Source organism: Nothobranchius furzeri, chromosome 1 (genome assembly GCF_043380555.1).
Source record: "Nothobranchius furzeri strain GRZ-AD chromosome 1, NfurGRZ-RIMD1, whole genome shotgun sequence".
Lineage (NCBI taxonomy): Eukaryota > Metazoa > Chordata > Actinopteri > Cyprinodontiformes > Nothobranchiidae > Nothobranchius > Nothobranchius furzeri.
The window spans coordinates 55832552-55858909 of record NC_091741.1 but is presented as its reverse complement, the minus strand read 5'-3'; the positions used below and the strand labels follow the sequence as shown (position 1 = coordinate 55858909).

Here is a 26358-nt window from a genome sequence, read left to right as displayed (position 1 = left end):
GGCTGTGATCTTGTGTCTGAGAGCTTTGAAGCATAATGTTTGTGTTAAAGTGCCAGAATGTGTACATTAGTCATAAGTGAAGTGAAATATCTTGAGAAAACAACCTTGGTGGTGTCGTTATGCATCACTGTAGCAGGAGGCTTAGCACTCTTTAGTCACAGGACTGAAGGCAGCCCAAAAGAAAATAGTGTTTTGGGTTGAATCACAGGTAAATCCGTTCAGGTGGTGATTAAAGCTGACGTCATTCAGTTCTACAAACTAAAGTTTGGCTAGATGAGCCCAGGGGCGGATTAAGGACTGAAGAAGATCCGGGGCTTAACACACACACGCACGCACGCGTGCGCGCGCACACACACACATGTGACACACACTAGTCAACATCATATGTGTCTTGTACCACATCATTTTTAATCTGAAGCTACATATTAAGCATATTCAGGGCAGAGTTTTGTTCCTGTTAGTGTTTAGTGTGAGATGATAGTAAATATTCCCTTTCTTTCTCCAACAATTTTACCTGATAGTAAGCTAACTTAAGGCAAACCAGGAGCACAACAAATATTTTCAAATAAGACTCACAAACCTGAGTCAACACCAGTCTCATCAAAGCTGGGGTTCTGTCGCGGTACTTTTGGTCTAAAAAAACGTCCTTATGTCCATCTTCACTCATGCGTTTCAGAGTGTAGAAGAAACCAGGCACTGCAGAAGAAGCCGGCTGCTGAGGGGCTTCTTTCTCAGTGGTGGAGGCTCAGGCAGGCTGTATACAAACTACTGCTAGCTGCTCCCTCTCTGTTGGACTTTGGTACTGCATGTTACTTCCACGTTTGAGATCCGGGGCTTTTCATTAAAGATTCGGGGCTTGAGCCCAAGTAGCCGGGCCTAACGCCGCCCCTGGATGAGCCTCAGACCTTCTTTATCTCACAGCTGTTGCGCTGAAATGTTTGAAGTTTTCTGTGAGATCATCAACAACCGAAAAATAATCAAGAGCTGAGGACATTATCAGAAAAGTAACTTTGAGATACTCTAACATCATCCAGTGATATAAAGGAAGGGGGGAAAAAAACTAATTTGCTTTGACTTACAGCTGATTGTGTGTCCAGAGTTCAGACTCCAGACACCTGAGCTGTTGAATGGAGGCTAAAACTCATGAGTGTAAAAGTTGGCTAACCAAAGTGCTCGACTGGAATCACGACAGACCGTCTTACAAGACACATGAATGAGAACTGTGTGAGTTGTTTTGTAACATGGAGACACAACAACCAACATCATGAAGGAAACTTAGAGAGGTAGTGATGCTATAAAAGCAGAGAAGAGCAGCTAATGTGGCCTAGATGTCCAGAAGGCAAGTCGCTTAATTATGGAGCTAAGAAACAGAAACTTGCTGGTTTCTATTACCTTTGCTTTCTTTACCTTTTACTTGTGTTTTAATCTGATTTCTTAGTCTGAATGAAGGATACAGAGGCAGTTGGAAAACTGATTACACCAAATTTATTCTACTGCTTCGCCGTGACATTTATGATCAGACTAAACGGTCTTTCATTTTAGATCAGTCTTTACCTTTTTAGGAACCACAAACTCAGCTTGATGTCCAAATGAACAATAACCCATGAACTTGTTGCCCCCACTTTAATCTGCCACAAGTGCCTCCATTATAACTCTAGATGAAATTTCTCTTGAGGAGTTTTGGAAAGGTGGCTGAAGGGATTAAACCAGATTTAATCCTGCTGTGCCTTAAACCATCGTACCGAATCACTGACTATTCTGACAAACTAAACCAGCTGTAGAAATATCGTCAGTCATCTGGGAACAATATAGTTTATTGTGCTTTATTTTAAATCCTCATGCTAAGCAAGCATGTAGCGACAGCTGAGAGGAAAACTCCTTTTTAACAGGAAGAAACTTCCAGAGGATCCTGGCTCAGTATAAGCAGCCATCCACCACGACTCAGTGGGGATCGAGACAGAGCACGCACGCACACACGCGCGCACATACACACACGTACCAAGTAATGTTTCTATGGTTACATTGTGATTTCTTGAATTTCTTAAATTTTCTGTTTAGTGAGATATAAACTTTATTGTATTTATCCTAGTGAATCTATAATTAAACAGGTAAACTAGTAGTAGCACCTTCAAAGTCAAAGAAAGTAAAATGTTATTATCAGGAGACGGAGAACGATTAAGTGGTTAGCAACAGTGTTCAAGCCGATGGCCCCCTCCATGAGGCCACCACAGCTCAGCAGAACATCATTGTAGCTTCTTCTGTGGAGAAAAACACTTAGAGAAAAAATAAAGTTAACAGCTGAAATAGCAGGAAATAATACAGTTAATGAGCAAATTGTAAAAGAAAGTAGTCGAGTGTGGAAATATAAATCCAATATAGATCCAACCCTGCTTGTGGAAGTCCACTTGTTTCTCTGCTCCAGACAGAGTTAGACACAGAGAGAGGTAGAGAGACAGACTGGATGAGAGAGAGAGAGAGAGAGAGAGAGAGAGAGAGAGAGAGAGAGAGAGAGAGAGAGAGAGAGAGAGAGAGAGAGAGAGAGAGAGAGAGAGAGAGAGAGAGAGAGAGAGAGAGAGAGAGAGAGAGAGAGAGAGAGAGAGAGAGAGAGAGAGAGAGAGAGAGAGAGAGAGAGAGAGAGAGAGAGAGAGAGAGAGAGAGAGAGAGAGAGAGAGAGAGAGAGAGAGAGAGAGAGAGAGAGAGAGAGAGAGAGAGAGAGAGAGAGAGAGAGAGAGAGAGAGAGAGAGAGAGAGAGAGAGAGAGAGAGAGAGAGAGAGACAGAGATTAAATGAGACAAAGAAAGTTTGATGCAAACGATGAGATAGACGAGGTGTAGCTCTGGCTGAGGCCAAACTGGGACCCACGGAGATGATGCTGGTCTGTGTCTTGCTTTGGTTGTACATGGACCAGACACCCCTCAAAGGTCACTCTTGCTGGATACTTTGGGGGACACTGTCCACAAAACACATGATCTGGATGACCAAATGTTATTGAATGTCTTCATTGTGCAACAACCTGAGCAGGCAGTCTCTTCAGGTGTGCAGTTTGTGCAGGTAGCACGGTGCATGTCTCCTGCAGCCTGTATGCTGTCGTCAGGGCAGTAATCCTAGTAAGTATCTGCTGAATAGCTCTTATCTAGTCACGCTGTAGGCCCGTGCTACTGTGGATTAAGTCTACTGTTCTTTTTGTCTTTTGTTTTCTTTACACTCATCTGTCTCAGACGAGTCTTCTCTCCAGACCCAGTCATTACTCTTAAGGACTTTTTTAAAAACACAAACCCTGAAAATTCTTTCTGATTAAATTTCAGTATTTAATTTCCTTTGTTAATCTGCAACGTTGGATTAACCGGTTATAATTCATTTTTACTGCAAACGTCCCTCTTTGTCAAACCAGCAGAAAAAAACTAAAGCTCGAGTGTTTTGTGTCCAGATGAGCTCTAATTCCCGTTCGGGAGGAAATGATAACAGGGACGTCTTTGTTTATTTGAGTAAAAGCAAACGGAGCTTTCCTTAATGAAATCCAGGGTGGAGCAGTTTGCCCAGAGCTCACTTCTCACTTTGCCTTGGATCTGAACAGTGAGAGCTCTGTGTACAGGGAGTGTGCTGGCACTGCATGGCTTCCACTTGCACACACACACACACACACACACACACACACACACACACACACACACACACACACACACACACACACACACACACACACACACACACACACACACACACACACACACACACACACACACACACACACACACACTCGTACTCATCTCTCATACTGAAGTGTGATGTGTCACCCTTGTTAAATTAGCTCCACTTTCACCAGGGCAATCATAAGTGTCTCTTGTTTTTACTCTAATCTTTTTTAGATTGTGTCCACAGAAGATTTCTGTCCATGTCTTATTGAGAGAGAAAAGTTATTCCTATAAATACTAAACTGTTTTGTACACAGCTGCTCATGTCACTGGTGCTGTACACACTTGCTAGACTGCACTGTGTTTGTTCTCATATCTGTAAAGATACCTAATGTTTGATGACATCATCTGTCCTGATCTTAACTATCTATCACAACCTGAATTGTCTGTGATTCGTGCTACTGGAAGCAGCTTCTGCACATTAAAACTCCGTTGAGGAAAGGGACTTTCAATAGAAATGACCAAGGTTCCTGTTTTCACAACATGGCTGTTGGTGGTTCTAGAACTGTATTTAGATCAGGAACCAAGGTTGTTTCATTTTGTCTTCTCTAATGTTTCACTAACTTTCTCCCTGTAAACCCTGCAAACACTCTTTCAGAATAAACAAGACTTTCATACACTACATTTGTTGCATGTGTGTGTGCGTGTGTGCATGCATGCAAGCCAGTGTGTGTGTGCGTGCGTGCGTGCATGCAAGCCAGTGTGTGTGTCCCTCTGCAGAGATTAGTTTAAAAACGGGCAAAGACCTACATAAACTCCATCGTGGATCAAAGAGATAAAACGAGTCCTCTGATTGGTTCACATTTAAACCCAACAGACATACCTGCAGCTATTGATCCTCTTTCACACCTATCAGCGTTCCTGTAAAGTTCTACATGTGGAGATACGAGGTTTTTGCCCAACAGCGATGAAATTAAAAATTACCATTCTCTACAATTTTCCCATGTTACAGCTAAATGTTTCTGATTAAAGGTTGAATATGAAACAATTAAATAAAAAGCTATATTTTTAACCCTTATATAACCCTTTAATTTTCTAACATTTTTGTCCTTTGAGCACAAAAAAAATGCACTAAGGTCGTATAAGGGTTAAAATAATACCTCCAAACGGCATTTAGAGGTGTGCAGAATGAAGGTACGGTATTTCCTTTCAAAGCTATATTTTTATTTTTAAAAAAATTTACTTTGGTGGGCACAACACTGGGTTTATGTTTACATCCACCGGCCAGTAGAGGGCACCATTGTGGGTTGCCACACAGTCCACTCGGCACAGCGGGGCTGGCACTGTGGAAGATGGCGGACTCAGCAAGTCAAGCAGCTGCTTCCGACTCCAGAAGATGTCGGTATCCTCAGAAGAGGAGCGACCATAAAAGTTTAGGTGAAGCCTATAACAGATGGACCCAAATAAAAAATACACATATCGGCAGAAAACCAGACGGCTGGAAGCCTTGTTCTATTGTTGCAACGACAACCTCCACACACTAGATGTCGCTTTGGTGTTTGTGTTCCGTATTCCGTCCTGTAATATGTTTGGTATGTTTTTTTTAAAGCTTTCAGTAAAGAAAGCACAAACAATACATTTCTAAATATATAATAAATAAAAGTGCAGTTTAAATGCTTTATAACCTTTTAAAACACAAAAACATTCTTAGTGAAATTAAATCATATTTGATTACATTTCATTGTAGAAATGCTGTTTGCTAAATGTATCAAATGTTTGTCCGTCTGGTTTTCAGGATCCGTCCTCAGCTGGCCAAAGAAAAGATCGAGGGTTGCCACATCTGCACGTACGTGATGCCTGGAGAGCCTCAGGTGGTGCTTGGTAAGGACAAGGCCTTCACCTTTGACTTTGTCTTCGACATGGACACTCAGCAGGACTCCATCTACACCCACTGCACCGAGAGGCTCATCGAGGGCTGCTTCGAGGGCTACAACGCCACCATCTTTGCATACGGGCAGGTTGGTAGCATGTCTGTCCACATCTTTTAACTTTGTTTTTGTTTTATATCAACAACCTGGCATTGCATGAATACTTCTCATGCATTCACATTAGGTGACGTCTTACTGCTCAAGGTGATGGAGCTGTTTCAGGAATCCTAATATTCTTGTTAATGTTTGATATGGAGTTGATGCCTGAGAGGCTCACCAGCTCTGCCGGCGTGTTCCAACCTGCTCTCAGCACCACGGCTCTGATAGAGACGCAGAAGGGAGTTTGCTACTCCTTCAGGAAAGTGAGAACAACCTCACCTCATACCAGAGTGCAGAAGTAAACCATGTAGTGACAAGAGACTTGAAACGGCTGCTGCTTCTATCTTGTTTGGCTCTGTTAGTGGACTTGCAGAACATCCATGTTCCAGTATAAAAAACGTGCATGCATGTAGTATTCACAACTTTGCTTTGCACCTATTGAATCACCTCTGGCAGCAGTATGATGCTCAGCACATGGATGTTTCTCTGGTCTTTGTAGAGCCTCTCAAGCTCCACCAAGGTAGATGTGGAGCCATTTTTTTCTCCAGAGATGTTCAATCAGGTTCAAGTCTGGCTTCTGGCCGAAGTCACTCCTTTGTTATCTCGGCTGTGTCCTTTTGGGTTGTTGTTTTGTTTGTTTAAGGATGAACCTTCACCCCATCAGGTCCAGACTGAGCAGGTTATCAAGTATGTTTATGCACATTGCTGCCGTCAACATTCCCCCAGTTCTTACTCCCAGTTCCTGTATCCCTGCAGCAGGATGCTGCCTCCACCATGAGCAGTGCCTGGTTCCCTGCACATATGATGCTTCAGGCCAAAGAGTTCAGTCTTTGTTTCATCAGACCAGAGAGCTTCTCTTATAATCTGAGAGTCCTTGAGGTGCCTTTTGGTAAACTCCAGGGCTTCCACATCACCAAACAGGCCTGGAGCTTCTCCTCCAGCTTCATGGTCACCTTCCTGACTAAGACCCTTCTACCCAGATCTCTCCAACTGGCTCTAGGAGTCCTGGTGGTTCCAGACCTCTTCTGTTTAGATAAAATGGACACCGCTGTAGTTATTGGAGCCTTCTGTTCTGCAGAGGTGTGTGTTATGGCTGCAGAGAATTAATTAGACTTCATGGCTTTGTTTGTGTTCTATAACTATGGTAACCGTGGACAAACCCTATGTCTCTTTCATCTAGTGAGAAAAACAAAACATTTTTTTGTTAAACTTCCTTTTCCAAACATATGTTACCTTATTTTGAAGGCCTACACCACTATTGTAGTTTACTGTTTAAGGGAACAAACAGCAGACGGAGTGACGGGATCTCTGAGTTATGACACTACGATGACAGACGTCAGCACAGTTTCAACCAAAGTCTCTTGGAGATGTTTTGATGATGTGACATCCGTCAAGTCTTCTGTTTTTCTTTACTGGTTGATTTGTTTTGCTACATTTTTATTCAAATGAGCATTAAACAGAAATGATTATGCACCAGAAGAAACAAAACCAGGTTTAAAAAAATCGTTTTCTTGAGAATCTGCGACTTGTTTTTTCTGTCTGCTTCTCCAATCTTTAACTGGAGAGCAACATAGAAGGTGGCTGGGGTGCATTTTTATTGAACCCATCTTTAAAAGGAAACAACAACCTTTTTCTAGTTGAACATCTCCTCCTCTTCACCTCCTCATGCACTCCTCTTCTCTCTGTTCGTTATTCTTTCACACTGATTCCTGTCACACAGCCTTTCACAGGTCACGGCGGAGACATCCACACAAAACGTCTTAGGTGTGGTCTTCTAGATTCAAACACAAATGTACCGTCTTCTACCACACATGCACACTCTTCCTGCCAGGGGGTTGCATTCCTCATTTTGTCGCCATGGTGATCCTCTGACCACAGAACCCCTAACTCTTCCTTTAAAAGGCCTGAGCAGCTCCTGTCAAGAAAAGAAGGGGGCTTTGGAGAATTGTGAGAAAGAAACACTAAAATGTCTCTTGGTTCGTCTCCAGACAGGTTCAGGGAAGACTTACACTATGGGAACCGGCTTTGACGTCAACATCGGGGAGGAAGAGCTGGGAATCATTCCTCGAGCTGTCAACCACCTGTTCAGAGGGATCGAGGAGCGTAGGCAGGCCGCTACCGAGCAGGGCAGGCCCATTCCTGAGTTCAAGATCAACGCACAGTTTCTGGAGGTACACACACACACGCACGCACGCACGCACGCACGCACGCACGCACGCACGCACGCACGCACGCACGCACGCACGCACACACACACACACACACACACACACACACACACACACACACACACACACACACACACACACACACACACACACAGAGGCAGATCAAAGTGACTCTGCTTAACTGGATTTAAATTAAACCAATTTCACGGCACATTTTTTACTTTAAACCCGGGAGGTGAGACCACTTATGGTCCATTAGTTAGACATGGTGAGAACATGCTGACAGCTAAAGGTCAAAGGTCTCATGACGGTGCCCCGCTCCCATTAAACATCATCAGTTAGAATTTTAACCCAACAGGTGGCGAGGAAGCAGCTGAGTGGAGAGGAAATGGTAAATGACAGAACCATTTTTTTTCTTCTGTTTTTGATTCCTACAGCTGTACAATGAGGAGGTGTTGGACTTGTTTGACACGACTCGGGACCTGGAGGCCAGGAGGCAGAAGTCAAACATCAAAATCCACGAGGATGCCAATGGGGGCATCTACACGGTGGGGGTCACCACCCGCACCGTCAGCTCTGCTGTTGAGGTCAGCTCTTACCATCAAAATCACAGCTTTACTCTGAAAATCTGGAGCTTTCAGCGCAGCGGTGGAAACAAAATCTCTCCTTTTGCTTCCTAGAGCTGAAGTAGATTTTAATTTGAACTCTTTATGCGTCTGTTACGCCCTCCATCTTTTCCTGTGTGTGATGAAACCTGCGATTGTGATGAGAGAATACACACTCTGTCGTCAACAGTCCGTCCCATCCGTGTCTCCTCTAATAGATGATGCAATGTCTGAAGCTCGGCGCTCTGTCTCGCACCACAGCCAGCACTCAAATGAACGTCCAGAGTTCACGCTCGCACGCCATTTTCACCATCCACCTCTGCCAAGTCCGAGTCTGCTCCGCTGATAACAACGTAGGTCCCACTGGAGAAAGTCTTTACCAGGAACTACCAACAAGTGTTTAAAATGTGTTGTGTTTTCTCATCAAGGATAATATGACGGATAACCGCCTGGTGGCTGATTCAGAGATTAATGAGTTTGAGACGTTGACGGCTAAGTTCCACTTTGTGGACCTGGCTGGTTCTGAACGACTGAAGAGAACAGGAGCTACAGGAGACCGAGCTAAAGAGGGCATCTCCATCAACTGTGGACTGGTGAAGACTTTTAAAACGCCTTCATGACACTCTTTTTCATGAAGCAGAGGAATTTGTTTAATTTCTTCAGTAAAGCATTAGTGACCCCTGGTGGCCTTATTGGGAAATACATAGTTTCATGTTATCGGAGAACTTCTGTGACTTTTTTTGTTTTAGTTTTCTGCATCAGAGGCTTGACTGTTTTATTTTTATTTTTATTTACCTCAGCTGGCCCTGGGAAATGTCATCAGTGCCCTGGGGGACAGGAGTAAGCGCTCCACACACGTGCCCTACAGGGACTCCAAACTCACCCGGCTGTTACAGGACTCGCTGGGTGGCAACAGGTCTGTGGGGCTGACTCGTACAGAGACAAACACGCTGAGAAAGTGGATGACTGAAGTTGTTCTAGTGTACAGAAGACCGTAGCTGGTTATTTAAACAGTTGGTAAAGTTATTAGTTCAGGTATTACTGTCAGGAAAAAGAAAATAGTTCTTTTTTTTTTTTTTACGGAAAGTAACTCTCAAAAGCAAAGTCTTACAAACTGTTTGATTATGATTTATTACAGTCAAATAAAGTTTAAATCCTGTCAATTTTTGTGTTGCTCGTGTGTCCCGCCTTTAGTCAAACCATGATGATCGCCTGCATCAGCCCGTCGGACCGGGACTTCATGGAGACCCTGAACACCCTGAAGTATGCCAACCGGGCCCGAAACATCAAGAACAAGGTGATGGTGAACCAGGACAGAGCCAGTCAGCAGATCAGCGCCCTGAGGACGGAGATAGCTCGGCTGCAGATGGAGCTGATGGAGTACAGGACGGTGAGAGGGAGCGAGTTCTCCCACACGTGGAGCAAAAGCTATTTCATTTAGGCTAAATCTAGTCTGTGACTGTCAGGGCAAACGCGTGGTTGGTGAAGATGGCGTAGAGGGCATCAACGACCTGGTCCATGAGAACTCGATGTTACAGACTGAGAACAAAAACCTGAGGGTGAGGGTGAAGGCCATGCAGGAGACCATCGATGCCCAGAGGAGCAGACTGACGCAGGTCCTCAGTGACCAGGCCAACCTGGCTCTAGCTAAAGCTGGTGGGTCTGCTCAGTCTGGGGTTTGTTCCTGAATGCATCTCAGTGGTTTTAAATCCAAAGCTGTTCTTCTTCTTGTAGGTGAAAGCGGTGAAGAGATTGGGAACATGATTCAGAACTACATCAAAGAAATCGAAGAGCTCAGGTGACGTTGCAGTCTTTGCATTTAAAAATACATTTCTTGCTAATTCAGTTCTTGATTTTATACATAAAGTAGAAGAAAAGGAATCCGTCAGAGCAGCATGGAGGAAAATAAATGTTGTTGTCTTCTTGCATTTTGTCAGAGCTAAGCTTTTTGAGAGCGAGGCTGTGAATGAGAACTTGAGGAAGAACCTGTCCCGGGCCTCTACTCGCTCCTCGCTGTACGGTGGCCCCGCCTCCTCAGCCATTTTCACTCCTGAGAAGGAGGCCAGCGACGTCATCGAGATGGCCAAGAAAAACCTGGAGAAGCTCAAGAGGATGGAGAAGAAGAAGAAGAGGAGGTGGAGAGCTTGATTTTTTTATTTATTTATGTGAATGAGAACCATGTCTGCCACCACCAGGGACCGTTTGACAGGAGAGCTTTTACATCACATTACCGTTTTCTATGGGAGTCTGACGTGGTCTCTCTCACTGCCCTGTCTTATCCCTCTATCCCTCTGCTGCTCTATAACTTCCTGTTCTCATCCTAAACTCTGTCTGCTCCATCAACTCCTGCCCCCCCACAACATCCCCGTCCTTATCTGAAGACTGAGGCGATTTGAGGAGGATCAGGACCACAGTGCTGAGCCCTGCAGGTTTGCAGCCTCCCATCCAGAAAAGACAGAATCCTATTCCGGATAGGATTTCTGCTATTAGATTAATGACCCAGATCTTCTTCTTTGAGTTCCCTAAATGAACTGATACTAACCCGTTCTGCACTTGCAGGTTATTTTCTCTCCTGAAATGAAGCAGATTTCTTCTATCCCTCTAATCCAGCTGTTTGTCATGTTTAGTGCACACTGAGAGATCAGCTCTTTTTTTTAAGTTAAAAACTGAAATTTAACAGTTTAAGTACCCGAACAACATATATGTGCAGTGTGTTGCAGCTTTTCTGTCAGTGAATCATTTAAAAACGGTAGTATTAACTGTCAATCATCATTTTTTTCCCTCTCTATCTCCAATTACACGGCATTTTCAGTGAAATTGTTCATTAATCCACACTGATCTCACATCTGCTCCTAATTTGATGAGGTCCAATCATTTGCATGCACTCCCAGCCCTCTGCCTCAATCTGAACTAAAAGTTCCCACTCTTGTTTTGGTAGCTAAACTTTTCTTTTCCTTATTTAGTGTAATCAAAGAGGAAGTCCCCGACAACGATCAGGAACGAGGCAGCGAGGAGGCCGAAGGGGTAAGTGGACGCGTTTGTGCCAAACGGTGCAAACACTTGCAGCAAAGCTTTTAAAACAGCGGTTTTTCATATTGAATCTGTTTAAATAATTTTCTTGAACATTCACTCATTTGAACACACACAGTTGTCCACATTTTAAATAAGGACTTGCTTTTATTTACTCTCTCCTTCGACAGAGGGGTGACTTTGTTCTTCATCCATTAAGACCTGCAGCTCACTTTGAGAAAGCAGTTTTTTAGTGGCCCTTTTCAGTCAGTGTAATCTGACGTTGGCTGATTACACTGACCTGCTACACTTCATGTGGGTGTTAGACATACGATTAGTGATGTTTTTGTGTGAGAACAACCAAATAGCAGGAGGAATAAAGCACAGCTAACAAAATTCACCTGTGGGTTTTAGTAGCGTTTTTCCCAGTGGTTTATGAAAAAACTGCTTCCATTAAAAGCTTTATACCCCACCTTTTTGGTTGTGATAAAAAAAAAATAAAAACATTTCTTTGATGAAATATGGTAAAAGGTTTTTTACAAGGATCGAAAGGACACTGACCCCCAAATTCCACTACCTCCGCTCCGCTTCCGCAGCCGCTCGCTTCCGAACTCAATTTTAACTGGTACACGCTCTACAACGGCTCCGCTCCGGTGCGGAGACCTGAGGTGGGCAAACAAGCATGCGCGGGATTTTCGAGATCTTGCGATACAGTCCGAGCAATAAACGCGGAAGTTAGATCCAAACACCCGTTGTGTGGGAGAAGCATCGAAATGAACTGTTTAATCTGCCCATCATTTGTGTTGAGAGATCAGCAGTGTTTGGATCAACAAAGTGTGACTACTTTGATAGTGGAAACTGTATTTATGGCTTACTTTTGTGCATTTAAACTTCAGCCGCCATTGATAGTTGTTAAAAGTTGTTAAACCTGTGCATATGAAACAAAAAATGCCTTTTGTTTATCGATTTATTGTGAAATAACGGAAGCTGTGTCTGCTCCCTTTCCTGTTGGGCGGTTGTGATTTCTGTCCATTGACTGCGGAGGTGCTCCGGCGTCCGGCAAAAATAGGATCGATTCTATTTTTGCCGGATGCCGGAACAGAGGGCGGTGCACTGCGCCGCACTGCCACAGCACGGCCGCAGTAGTGGAATTGCTCTGATTGACTACAACGGGACCGATTTTGCTGCGGAGGTAGTGGAATTTGGGGGTTATTGTGCCATGAGTAATAATTAAAAAAAAAATTCTTCTAGGCACGGGATATTAGTAAGAGAAATTTGAATAAATCTCTTTTACCTGCCAACAGTTTCAGCTTCTCGGCTGAATCCATCTTCATGGGTTGTTATCAGGTGGATTGCTGACGTGGCCTATATTAGTCCCTGTGGGGCATCTCCACACGCCACTCCCACGTGACACGCTCCGGGAATACCGGGTATAGGCCACGTCAGCAATCCACCTGATAACAGTCCATGAAGAAGGCTTCAGCCGAGAAGCCTAAACTGTTGGCAGGTAAAAGATATTTATTCAGATTTCTCTTGCTAATATACCATGCCTACTAGAAGAAACATTCTTACTAATTTGTTACAAGGACTCGACTGAAAATAAGTCCTGAAAGAAGAAAACATGTAAAGTTAACCCAAGAGCATAAGTCTGACTCTGCAGCTGTGTCTCAACGATTATTTTTGCTTCATATATTTGCTTGTGGGATAATTGTTTTAAAAGGCAACACAAGGTAATTTGGTAGTTTGCTGTTAACTCAAACTTCAGGTTATCGTCTGTGTAGTCTGATTTGCCTTCTTCTGTATTTGTTTATTGTTTGTTAATCCTGAAGTATTTGCTTCCAGGAGGGCAGCGGCCACGAAGATGCTGAAGATGCAGACGGAGAAGATGAGGACTTTGACCTGGAAGCAGAAGATACATCTGACGAGTCAGACTCAGAAGAACTGGATGAGAAAGGTATACGTGTGACAAAAATAATTAATCTGTTTGTCAAACTTCATCTTTTTTCTGGAGGGTTTAAAAGTGAGCTTAAAGTCAGAGCTGTCCGATGTGTTTGTGTGCAGAGAACGTCCAGGCCGACCTGGCCAACATCACCTGTGAGATCGCCATCAAGCAAAAGCTGATCGACGAGCTGGAGAACAGCCAGCGGCGCCTTCACACGCTCAAACAGCAGTACGAGCAGAAGTTGATGATGCTGCAGAACAAGATCAGAGACACGCAGCTGGAGAGGGACAAAGTTCTGCACAACATGGGTACACAGCAGTCACAGGTTCATGACAATCAGCTGTCTTCTACATAGCCGTGCTAATTATTTCTCTCGTGGTCCAGGGTCAGTGGGGTCAGGTACAGAAGAGAAGGCCAAGAAGATCAAGGTGGAGTATGAGAAAAAACTGAACTCCATGAATAAAGAGTTGCTGAAGCTTCAGTCGGCTCAGAAGGAGCACGCTCGCCTCCTGAAGAACCAATCGCAGTATGAGAAACAGCTCAAGAAACTCCAGCAGGATGTGACAGAGATGAAGAAGACCAAAGTAAACTACTTTGTCATTTTTGAAAGGCGGATGAGCCTTTGACATTCAGGGATTAATGCTGTTGTTCTGCTTTTGCCCACCAGGTGGCACTCATGCGTCAGATGAAGGATCAACAGGAGAGGAACAGAATCTCTGAGAGCAGGAGGAACAGAGAGATCGCCTCTCTGAAGAAGGAACAACGCAGAGCAGAGGTTCAAAGTTCATCACAACTATGACTTTAACATTTTTAGAGTTAACTTTTTAAAAGTGACCTCCTTTATGCTTCCATCAGCACCAACTCCGGCAACTGGAGGCCCACAAGAGACAACAGGAGCTGATCCTTCGCAGAAAGAACGAAGAAGTTAATGCGACTCTTATTCAGGAAAGACAAAGAAAAGTGTGTTTGAATCTGTTTTATTAACATATGTTGCTTTGAGCAGGTGACGGCTCTGAGGCGACAGGTGAGGCCCACGTCTGGGAAGGTGAGCAGGAAGGTGAGCTCACCTGATCCTGCACAGGAACCCTCACAAAGAGGAAACCCTGTTAGGATGATGTCATCAGGTCCGAGTGCTTCCAATGGAACCAGGTAGGTCCTCTGAACTGTTAGACAGACACACACACACACACACACACACACACACACACACACACACACACACACTCACTCACTCACTCACTCACTCACTCACTCACTCACTCACTCACTCACTCACTCACTCACTCACTCACTCACACACACACACACACACACACACACACACACACACACTTTCAAGAAACCTGATTTCCTCTCCAGGAGTTCCCTACAGATAAGAAGTGTGTACCACACCAGGACAGCTCGGGCTAAATGGCAGTCATTAGAGAGGCGTGTCAGTGACATCATCATGCAGAGGATGACCATCACCAACATGGAGACAGACATGAACAGACTGCTGAAGGTAACACATTGGTGTTTGATCCGAGGTGTACCATTTCTCTTTACTTCTCCTCTTTATTTCATTTACCAGCAACGAGAGGAGCTGACCAGACGGAAGGAGCGCTTGTCCAGGAAGAGAGAGAAGATGGCGGTGGACGGCATGGACACCGACCGATCTCTAGTGTCACTGAACGAGGAGCTGGAGTCTCTGAGCGCCAACATCGACTACATCAATGACAGCATCGCCGAGTGCCAGGCCAACATCATGCAGATGGAGGAGGCAAAGGTGACAGAATGTCACATTTCTCTTTATTTCCTGTTGAAAACACTCAAATAACATCACATCAACTTATTGATGTTAATCTGCTCATTTACATTGTAGAGGAGATTGTTGATCAGTTTCAGCTGCTTTGAGATCTATCTGAGTCATGTCTCAGTCTTGCCAATGCTGCCAGGTTGCTCCTCCAGCTCTGGGGGGAGAAGTCCAAGGACACCACCCCAGTCTGATTAGGAGCAGGCATGTGGAAGCTATGGTGTCAGGTTTCCGTCAAAACCCGTGCAAGCGTAACCAAAACCCGTGCAAGCGTAGCCAAAACCCGTGCAAGCGTAGCCAAAACCCGTGCACGCGTATTGTACACATCGCGCGTGCGAACGGGACTCGCGCGTGGAGGTTAGAACTCACGAGTGAAAATATACATGGCAAGGAGGTCATTTGTTCACTGAGAGGGAGCAAACTGTGTCTGTGAGCGCACAAGGATGTGCACAAGTGACAAACCTGCGTGCGCGCGTTGGGCAACGAGCACACGGCAGAGGAAAACATGCGCGTGGCAGCCTCACTGCGCGCTCGGTGCAGCAGCCTCACTGCGCGTGTGGCAGCCTTTCTGCACGCTTGGTTTCTGATTCTGCTCGCTCGGCTGTTGGTAGTTTTGTCACTCTGGAGGCGTGGAAGAATTAAAGGACCAGAAATTGAGCACTTGAACTTTCAATTTGAGAGCAGAATTTCATATCAAGAGACCAACTTTTTAATTTCAGAATAAGATTTTATATTATTGCTCTCAAAACTTGTCATGCTTGCGCTCAAAATGTCTGCTCTCCTTCAAACTCACTCTGTTCTCCTTCAAATCTTTGTTTCTGCGCTCAGATTTAACCTTTTTACACTGGTATTGTCTACTCACGTGACAACTTTTTCTCTGCACGGATCAAAACTCCTCCCACAAGTCTGTCCTCTGCTCTCACGGATCTGGTCTGCTCTCGCTCAAAACTTAGAAGTACAATCTCCTAGCAACCGCTCAGCCAATAGAAAGACTTTTGGGACTGGGCGGGAACAAACCTCTTTGGGGTGCGCTCGTTTTTGCGCTGTGGATTTTCCTGTGTGGCTGCCGCATCTGCGCCTGCGCACTACCAGCCTGCCTAAAACCCGCCGGCTCTGATCTGGAGCGGGAGTTCCACCTGCACCAGCAAAATGGACCAGAACCAACAAGAGGCTCAAGTAAGTTATTTTTCAAGGCTAATAGCTGCAGTTTATTCCATAAAATTGTTTTGTTATGCTACTTTTTACGACTCCTCGCATTTTATGTTACAACGGGGGCACACAGCTAGGTGGGTTAGGTTATTCACGATAGCTACAACTTTTATAAAATGGCCTCACCAGATTTGAGTTTTACCCTAACATATCACTCGTCCCCAATGCTAGCTCTGGACCTAGTGTAGATGTTTTTTGTTTAGTATTCCCACCTTCGTTTTTAATGGTTAGCTCTTTGGACATTACAGTATTTATTCGTTAGCATTTACTCCATGAACATTGTTTCCTCGTCTAACTGCTAACTATCAAAATGTGTTTCATCCATCGACATAAATATATCACAATGTTTCATCACAATGTTTTTCTCGCGCTGTAATGAACAAAATGGGTCATCAAAGTAAGAGAATGTTATTAAAAAGTAAAACTCGTTATACTTGAACAATGGAAAATTTAGAGAAAACCGTTTTTGATAGGGAAACACATTTTGACACAACACCTGCCTTGACTGGCGCATCAATTAGCTTTCAATCTGTTGGTAGGTTTCTGAAAAAATTAATGCTATGTTAAGTGAGTGTAATCCAGTCATTTCCCCAACAAAATAACAATTTCTATTTTTGCTCAATTCCTGCCTCCTGCCATTTCATTTTGCACTCCCGTTATTTATTTTTGTAATCCTGTCGAACTGAGTCTGGGGTTACATAAGCAGTAACAACACAAAAACAGTTTCTGTTTTTAAATCTCAGCAATGAGTAAGGTTGTATTTCTGGTGTAAGCGAACTACCATTTGTTTTCTGTGAAATGCGCGAAATGTTGTATTACACAGTCTGTGGTACCATGATGCAATTCACTGTTGCATGTTACACCAAGGAAGATGTAGAGGAAGATGAATGTAATGGCTGAGGTGGAGGACCTGTAATGACACCCAAAAATAATAAAATGTGTAAAAGCTTTATTAAAAGTTTAGTCCTGAGATTATCATGGTAATTATAATATAATATAATAAAGGCTTACGTCTCGGCCCGGCCGCTCCGGTCATCGCAGGATCGTCGGCTAGCAGTGCCTACACCACGCTCAGGACAATCCAGACTCCTCATGCATCGTTCCACAAATGTGGAATAACCTACCAAGCACTACCAGAACAGGGGCTTCCTTTTCAATTTTCAACAAACTCCTGAAGACCCTGCTTTTCATAGAGCATCTTCTAAACTAGCACCCTCCCTGCACCCGTCCCCCCTCTCTACTGTATACTCCTTGTTCCCTCCTCTCCCTGACTGATGTCAAGTTGTTGTTGTTAGCCTCAAGGGCAATATGCCGATTATCACTTGTAAGTCGCTTTGGTCAAAAGCGTCTGCTAAATACATAAACATAATCCAGGGAAGCAGGTTGGTGCATGGTCAGGGAACAGGCGTGAGTCAGGGCCAGATAAACAGCAGGTTCCATCCCGGCTCCAACCAGAGAGTGCTGCTGTTGTGTCCTTGGGCAAGACACTTAGCCAACTTTGCCTGCTGTTGGTGGTCGGAGGGGCCGGTGGTGCCAGTGTTCAGCAGGCCCACCTCTGTCAGTGTGCCCCAGGGCAGCTGTAGCTACTATCTGGCTTATCACCACCATAAGCATGTGAAAGGGTGTGACTGTTGTGTAAAGTGCTTTGTAGGCCTCAGACTTGAACATTTTCAATAAATGTGCAAGCCAATTACAATTTTTTTCAATTTGTAGGTGTTTCTCATTTGCTGTATAACCAAATACAACTTTTTCTGTGTTTTTTGCTTTATTTCTTTAGACTGGTTCCATCCGAGAAGTTGCGAGAAACCTAATGGTGTTATTGAATGCTCATCTACAAGCTGAGGGCCCGCCGCAACAAACACAAACTGTGCCACAGCGCACAACACCACCACCTCAACAGACTATCCCTCGGTCCACAGTTAATCAAGAAATGTCAAGGTAAATTAAGTGTAGAAATGCAAAATATTTGACATCTGCAGAGGTCTAGTCAGTGGTTAGAAATTAAATTATTCCAATGATACTTTGTTATTCATCTTAGAAAGAGGCTTTCTACAATTGACTGTATTTATTTTTTTACATAGTGAAATTAAATTCAGAAATAATGTAAGCAGTGTAGTATAGGCTACAACTAGGGCTGGGCAATATATAGATATTTTAAAATTATCAATTGAATTTAAAACGAGAAACAAGATGACTTTATATTGATATAACTATTCAAGCCACATAAGCTAGCAACTAGCTTGCTCCGTCTCTAAGCGATCATTTCATGTATTCTCACAAATCTGCTCAATCTGAGAACCCCTGGGTCAATATTCTGCCCTAAACTTTGCATTTGGCTTCATGGTTTTTAATTATTTGGGGATATTCGTTCATGTTTCATGAAGCCTGTTCACCGTGGTTACCAATGGAGTTCTGTTTACCCCTCCCTCCCTCGTGTAATCGAGAAACCACTACAGAGAGCCGTAGTGGCCAAATTAACTCAAACATGTTGTAATGGTTTCAACAGTAAACGTTAGGGTTAACATTTAATTTTGAAGGTGAGTTGAGCGCTGAAAGTTTTTCTGGTTCCGGTTTTTGATGTTTAGCTATGCTAATAAATGCTCTGTTATGAGCAATTCTGTAGAAAAATAATTATAATTATTCTCGGAGAGAGACCAACTCTTATCTGCCCCTGGGAGCCCCGTAATGCATAGCGTCATTTCAACATGGCGGTGTCCGCGACACGGTTTATATGCAGGTAGCGGCGCTGCGGCTGCTTTATATAGCGACTCGTTGCATTCTCCCTCAACCCAAATCCTCGGATCACGCATTTTAGCTAAAACGCTAACGTTAGCTTGCCTTGCATCGACTGTAGAGTTGTGGGTGATGGTCACGCAGATGTGTCATGAGATCTGAAGCGTTGCTGCCTTTCACACACTTTTTCTGCACGTGCTGCAAACAGGATAGCCGTCTTCTATCAGCTGTCCCTCTGCATTCTTCAGATATCCAAAAGATGCCCGTACTTCCCACTTTGTCTTCTTTGAGGGATAATAAATGTCCTCCTGAGCACTGCCGTCTCTTCCTTTGGCCATTATTTCAGCTTTAGCTTCAAGAAAGTTTTGGTTGTAAACAGCAAAGCGTGCATGTGCCACCGGCAACTTCAGCCGATGATACGGTGGCTGGTAAGGGTCACAGCGCCTACACCGCAGCCACGGTAATCCACCGAGATAATAGTTTTTTAAAAAAACAAGACGGTTATTATTTTTGTCAACTTTTTTACCTGGGTTTACTGCTACACTGGTTACCGTGACAACCCTAGTCTAGACCATACTTAATGTTATATTCCCCCCTATGTAACATGTTGTCTGTCATATTCCCCAGAGTTAGGTATAGGCATTTTCACATATGAGCTGGCATGGTCGGGGCTCAGCCGCGTGAGTTCGGAATAGAACGGGTGGTTTCTTGTTCACATGTGATTCCCAGGACTTCTCAGGAATGCGGAAATCCCCGAGCATGTGGGCGGCGGTAAGGACGCGCAGAAGAAGTCTGCGGTGTCCGCCTATGCTAAACAATAATTCCTCATCAAACCGCTGCACCAACACACACTGCGCTTCTCTAATAATCTGCTCTCTAATCCTTCCTGCTTCAGCGCTGTAGTGTCCTCCGCTGCAGACATGTCCTTATAACCGCTACTACACACACACTGCTGTCCTCTGCTGCGGAGCGGGAGACAGCAGCTCAGTGCTTCATGTGGGCTAAACAGCAACCATAATAAAAAGTAATCGCGCGCGCGGAAACCCCTCCCGGTGTTTGATCCAACTCCCCAATCGGAGGCGGTAGGTGTGAGTTTCAGCTGCCAGTTAGTCCATAGTGTCTGCTCGGCACCAGCAGGACCTCCGAGGGAAGTAGTCTGAAAAAAGAAGTCCCCTCAGAACGAAATACACACATGTGAGCCATATGTGAACAAAACATTTGGTTCCGAACGCGTTCTTGCCGACCCAGATGTGAAAGCGGCTTAAGTGAGGGAAAACACTAATATGTGATGACTGTGGGAATAAGGAGTAAAATAGTTTAGTTTTGAAAATAGTTTCCAGCTCAGAACAGGAGACTTGACAGGTGTGATCCTGGAATTGTGGATGAAGTCTGTCAGTGAAGCTCTTGGGATCACAGCTCCACCTCTCAGTTCATACTCCACAGAGCTCCTAGTGTGTGAGTTCTTGTTCTCTTCTGTACATGCGGATCACTTTTAACGTTAACGCAGGAGAGTGTTTGCTGTTGTATTTCAGTTATAATGTGAACAACCACACAAAAAATTAAATTTACTCTAAAAATCTGAATGGATTTTTAAGACCTGCAGTGTGAGCGTAGCCTTAGACAGCATGTTTCTTTCTACATAAGCCGTACCATAGACATCATTGGCTGCTGGAGAGTAACTGCTTCACCGCCATATTGAGTAGGTCCCTAATTCTCCAAAACCCAATTTGAATCCAGTCATTGGAGCAACTATGCCTGTTTTTGTGCAGCTCACAGTTCCAACAACCAGCAGTTACATCTGCCTGTAAGCTTTGTTTGTTAATAAATTATATAAAAATAAAAAAACGTTACATCACAATCTCCTTGCTTTCTACAGGAAGTTTAAAAAATGTGTTCAATAAAGATTGAAACACAAACATGAAGCTAAATTAGGAGCTCTATGAACATACTGAACGCCGCTTTAAAATATACTGAATGTGAAAAATGGCATTTCTCTACTGCTGACTGATGAAAGGGAGTCCGATGTGCTTGTTGTCATTTTGCAGGAGGTTGAACGATCTGACAAGGTAGTTAGCCAGGTAAAAATTGCGCTACAACACTCCCAGGGCTTTTTTGTGGCCTTTACGGCTATTCATTGGTAGGCTCCTCAAAGAACACAAAAATGTAGCTTGTTTGTTATGATTTGGGTACATACTGCCCCCTAGTGGCAGAAAACTACAGACTGTTGCTAAAAGAAATAGCATAAAATGGCCAGGAATGCACTTCAATATATATTCTCTTCTACGGTTTAAAAATTTTGAAATAATTATCTATTGATCGATTAGATTTTTTAAAATTAATATGCTTTTTTTATTTATCAATCAGCCCTAAAACCTACTGAAGGTAAAAAAAAATTAAATTGCAAACTGTACTTAATTACAGCGATGTAAGTAAATCACAATTACACCCCTGCAAAATAGTAAAAGTTCTAAATGAAAACCATTTTGAATTTTTGTTATTCTTGTCCCTGCTATTTGTACGTTTTTTTTAATCTAATTTTGACATATAGTAATCCTGCACAACCCTGTATACACAAAATAAATGTGAAAATTTGGTTTCTATTAAAATTTAGGAAATTTTGCTAATTTGTTGTCAAATTACAGCTCAATATAGAAACATTATCATTGTTCTCTTGTTGTAATGTCAGGATTTCCAAGAGCCAGACATCGACTGGGATGTTGCAGCTGAGTACAGCCCAGATGTGGACGGTGCTGTTGTGGTCCCGGAGTTCGACAGTCCCCTCACTGAAGAGCATCATGCTGAACTGCAGCTGCTACTGGCACAAAATTGGGAGCATTCAAACACGAAGGAACTTTATTTATTGTGCAGAGAATATGTTAATGCTGTTTTGTCGGATTAATGTGTACTTAAAATAAAAATCAAGAGATCAGTTCCAGTGCTTTTTTAATGTTACAAAAGAAATACAAACATGTATTTGAAATGGCAATAGGCCTAACTTTATTGATTCATGTAACAATGTTGCTTTCTAGCCCCAAAACATTGCATGATTTAACAAAACAATTTGTCTTTTTGGATTCAAAGTTAAATTTCAACCATTATACAGTAACCTGAACCCAGAACAGTGGCCATCTTGTTTTCACTTAATGTCTGCTAACACCAAATCCATCACAGACTGCCTGAGTAAGCTGACTTTCAAAGTCAGTGTATGTAGTGACGTGCCGTGTAGGTAAGGTGATAGCAACAGCACATGCATTAACAGCAGGAAAGCACAAAGTGTGGTCCATACCGGGTGGTAATGTCGTGATCAAAATGTACAGTTATCTTGTAAAATTCTTTGTTAGTGGCACATGTGCCTGGCCTGAAACCCACTGAAAACATCCACTGACAATTGTTTTGCTCCACAGCCATCTGATGGGGTCCCATCTTGGTCATCTGTTCCTGAAGGGTGGGAAAAAAAAAGATCCGTGTGTCACTAACATTGAGTAAGGTCCAAAGAGCTAACCATTAAAAACGAAGGTGGGAATACTAAACAAAAAACATCTACACTAGGTCCAGAGCTAGCATTGGGGACGAGTGATATGTTAGGGTAAAACTCAAATCTGGTGAGGCCATTTTATAAAAGTTGTAGCTATCGTGAATAACCTAACCCACCTAGCTGTGTGCCCCTGTTGTAACATAAAATGCGAGGAGTCGTAAAAAGTAGCATAACAAAACAATTTTATGGAATAAACTGCAGCTATTAGCCTTGAAAAATAACTTACTTGAGCCTCTTGTTGGTTCTGGTCCATTTTGCTGGTGCAGGTGGAACTCCCGCTCCAGATCAGAGCCGGCGGGTTTTAGGCAGGCTGGTAGTGCGCAGGCGCAGATGCGGCAGCCACACAGGAAAATCCACAGCGCAAAAACGAGCGCACCCCAAAGAGGTTTGTTCCCGCCCAGTCCCAAAAGTCTTTCTATTGGCTGAGCGGTTGCTAGGAGATTGTACTTCTAAGTTTTGAGCGAGAGCAGACCAGATCCGTGAGAGCAGAGGACAGACTTGTGGGAGGAGTTTTGATCCGTGCAGAGAAAAAGTTGTCACGTGAGTAGACAATACCAGTGTAAAAAGGTTAAATCTGAGCGCAGAAACAAAGATTTGAAGGAGAACAGAGTGAGTTTGAAGGAGAGCAGACATTTTGAGCGCAAGCATGACAAGTTTTGAGAGCAATAATATAAAATCTTATTCTGAAATTAAAAAGTTGGTCTCTTGATATGAAATTCTGCTCTCAAATTGAAAGTTCAAGTGCTCAATTTCTGGTCCTTTAATTCTTCCACGCCTCCAGAGTGACAAAACTACCAACAGCCGAGCGAGCAGAATCAGAAACCAAGCGTGCAGAAAGGCTGCCACACGCGCAGTGAGGCTGCTGCACCGAGCGCGCAGTGAGGCTGCCACGCGCATGTTTTCCTCTGCCGTGTGCTCGTTGCCCAACGCGCGCACGCAGGTTTGTCACTTGTGCACATCCTTGTGCGCTCACAGACACAGTTTGCTCCCTCTCAGTGAACAAATGACCTCCTTGCCATGTATATTTTCACTCGTGAGTTCTAACCTCCACGCGCGAGTCCCGTTCGCACGCGCGATGTGTACAATACGCGTGCACGGGTTTTGGCTACGCTTGCACGGGTTTTGGTTACGCTTGCACGGGTTTTGACGGAAACCTGACACCATAGAAGCCCTACCAAGAACTGAGCACCATTCTTAGTTGATGCAATGAAATTTCAGCAGAGTGGATCAGCTTGCCTCATCATTTGTGCATGCTGCTCATTTGTTCCTGACCCTTATTAGCCTCCAGCAGTTTGTTTTCCTGAGGTCCGACCTGTTCTCGCATCGTTCCTGTAACAGTCTTTGTCTCTGATCATCAGTAGGCCGTCTCTGACATTAAACCCTACAGTTCTGCATCACCAGTCTCGTTTCTTACTTTGCTCCTAATTTGTCAGAAGAACAAAGTTAGAATTCCATCAATGAAGCCCAAGCAGGACGGCGTAACAATGCTTTCATTGACCAATAGCTTCTGCCTGAGCTCATATTTATATGTTTAATTCACTAAGTCTTCCATAAATCTTCCTAAATTACTTTAGTGAATAATTATAATTTGTATGCAGTGCTGCTTGTGTGTGTGATGTGTTTGTCAGCCTGCCTGGCGTCGTTAATCCTTATGCTGCCGCCGATGGGACTAAACCGTCCAATCCAGGATTAACTCCTCCTAGACTCAATTAGAACGGTGTTTGATTTTCATTTTGTCATAAGTGTAATAATAATACGGGGCTTAAAGTGTTTAGCATCCGTGTTTTTAGATTTCATTCATCAAGTAATTACAAACATTTCATAACTTTCAGAGGTTTTTTTTAAAGAAGTGAAGTTACTGTAAGTTTATTCAGAGAGCTGATGGCATGGAGGAGTTCCTCAGGGAGGATGATCAGAGACCCTTCTTTATCTGTGGGTATGTTCTAAAGCTAAACTCATGGATGAGAGGCAACCTGACTTGTAAATGGTTTGAAGATGCTTTATATTAAACCGGACTGAATCACCTTTTCTTCTTCCAACAATCATTTGATCCAAACAATCAGAAAGAAAACTGGTCAGAGAAAATGTGTGGACCCGTTACAGATTATTTTTGTATTCTCGACACCCGACCAGCTTCCAAAAGCTTTCATCTTTTTTAAAGAGAAAGCCCTGCTGCTGTGCCATCTTCACCAGACATTGCTGATGTTTCACTGAAGTCCGATTTTATCTGATGCTGTTTATTTGTCATCTGAGTTTCTAAGTGAATCCACACCAACATGAGTCATGAGTCAGCAGATTGTTAAAAATTAGCTATGATCTTTCAGTTTAAAGCTTCAAGTCCAACTTTCTTAGACTTATTTTTCTTGTTGAAACATCTCAGAGTAGGTGCATAAACATTATCGGACATTATCTGACTCATAATTAATCTTTGCATCATGATTTGGCAGCATCTGTCATGTAACACTTGTACAATAAGTTATATGGCATGTTTATGTGTGGAATTATGTTTAGAGCATATAGATTTTAAACGGGAGATCTGATGACCAGATGAGGGTTTATATTAGCAGCAATAGAAAAGTGGAGCTGCAGCACCTGGTGGTGGATGGAAGATTAACTTAAAATAGGCAGTGATTTGTTTTGTGTTTGCTAAAACAAAAAGACATGAAAAGCAGCAAAACATTTAAAAAACAATTTTCTTTCTGTTTATGTCCAAGCTAATGTAAACGTTGCAGTGCTGTGAAGCAAATACTCAGGGGATTCTGGGTTTTTGCAGGTTTTTGTTACGTTTTAATTCTATCTACAGTTTGTAACATTAGTATGGGCCAGATATTTGTTTATATATTGTAAACGTTTGATTACATGGTGTGTTCAGATATGATTCTCAGATGGAGTCTCCTACTGTGCTCTTGAGCTGATTTTTTTTTTTCTGGGTTGCAGGAGGAAGGAGACACGGTGGATGTTACTGCTGTCATCAGCTCTTGTAACTTATCAGAAGCGCGTTTCCTTCTGGACAGTTTCATGACCATGGCCATCAGTAAGGTACCTACTTCCCACCTACTTCCCTGTCTTTTCACATCCTTACACGCTGTCAACATGTCGAGTTAGGCCTCTGAATTATTCAAGTGGTTTCTCGCGGAAAAATACATAAAAATTACACCGATTTTACCCATATTTTGTTTGTGTTCCTCTAAAAATAGATTATATTCAATAAAAATGAGACAAAAATATCAGTAAATGTCTGACTTATGGCTCAACAATCTGTCTATCCAAGGTAAGACTGCATCAGCCCAAACTAATGTTTGAATGCTTTAGCAATCAGGATGAAACATATTTGGTCAAATAGGTGACCAACAAGGATTGAGTTTTATTTTCTAGGGATAAACCAGGAAACAACCATCTGTTTGGGCAAGAAAATGTCTGAGTGAAGTTTCACCAACATCAACCAAACTGTACGTGGACATTTTTCCAATTATGAGGGGGGAAAAATCACTAACCCTTTAAACTTGAAACTGTGTGTACATGGCTTTTATTCAACCCATGTAGTCTAGCACAGTGGTGGCAGCATCATCATAAGGGAGTGTTTGTCTGTGATGGAAGGGGTGTTAAAGAATGCTGAAAAAGCTTGAGATCATCATTACTACCAAAGATTCTTTAATAAAATAGTAAGGCCCATTTTCACAGAACAGAAACCATTAGCTAGGCTAGGC

At 43.3% G+C, this 26358-nt stretch overlaps 1 protein-coding gene across 4 annotated transcripts in view; it reads left to right on the top strand.

Annotated features, from left to right (window-relative positions):
- LOC107383678 (kinesin-like protein KIF21A) overlaps positions 1 to 26358 on the top strand; it is a 54806-nt gene that overhangs the window by 17948 nt on the left and 10500 nt on the right. For 2 of the 4 annotated variants that reach the window (XM_015956433.3, XM_015956430.3), the window contains exons 2-22: positions 5427 to 5649; positions 7647 to 7829; positions 8264 to 8413; positions 8650 to 8784; positions 8860 to 9024; positions 9232 to 9347; positions 9626 to 9821; positions 9898 to 10087; positions 10166 to 10229; positions 10369 to 10566; positions 10813 to 10860; positions 11395 to 11455; positions 13283 to 13394; positions 13502 to 13690; positions 13767 to 13966; positions 14050 to 14157; positions 14238 to 14306; positions 14386 to 14531; positions 14742 to 14883; positions 14953 to 15147; positions 25589 to 25690. In XM_015956433.3, coding sequence (XP_015811919.3) covers positions 5427 to 5649; positions 7647 to 7829; positions 8264 to 8413; positions 8650 to 8784; positions 8860 to 9024; positions 9232 to 9347; positions 9626 to 9821; positions 9898 to 10087; positions 10166 to 10229; positions 10369 to 10566; positions 10813 to 10860; positions 11395 to 11455; positions 13283 to 13394; positions 13502 to 13690; positions 13767 to 13966; positions 14050 to 14157; positions 14238 to 14306; positions 14386 to 14531; positions 14742 to 14883; positions 14953 to 15147; positions 25589 to 25690 — 2992 coding nt within the window. The remainder of the gene's footprint in view (positions 1 to 5426; positions 5650 to 7646; positions 7830 to 8263; positions 8414 to 8649; positions 8785 to 8859; positions 9025 to 9231; positions 9348 to 9625; positions 9822 to 9897; positions 10088 to 10165; positions 10230 to 10368; positions 10567 to 10812; positions 10861 to 11394; positions 11456 to 13282; positions 13395 to 13501; positions 13691 to 13766; positions 13967 to 14049; positions 14158 to 14237; positions 14307 to 14385; positions 14532 to 14741; positions 14884 to 14952; positions 15148 to 25588; positions 25691 to 26358) is intronic. The other 2 variants (XM_015956442.3, XM_015956452.3) reach the window with 1 other exon arrangement.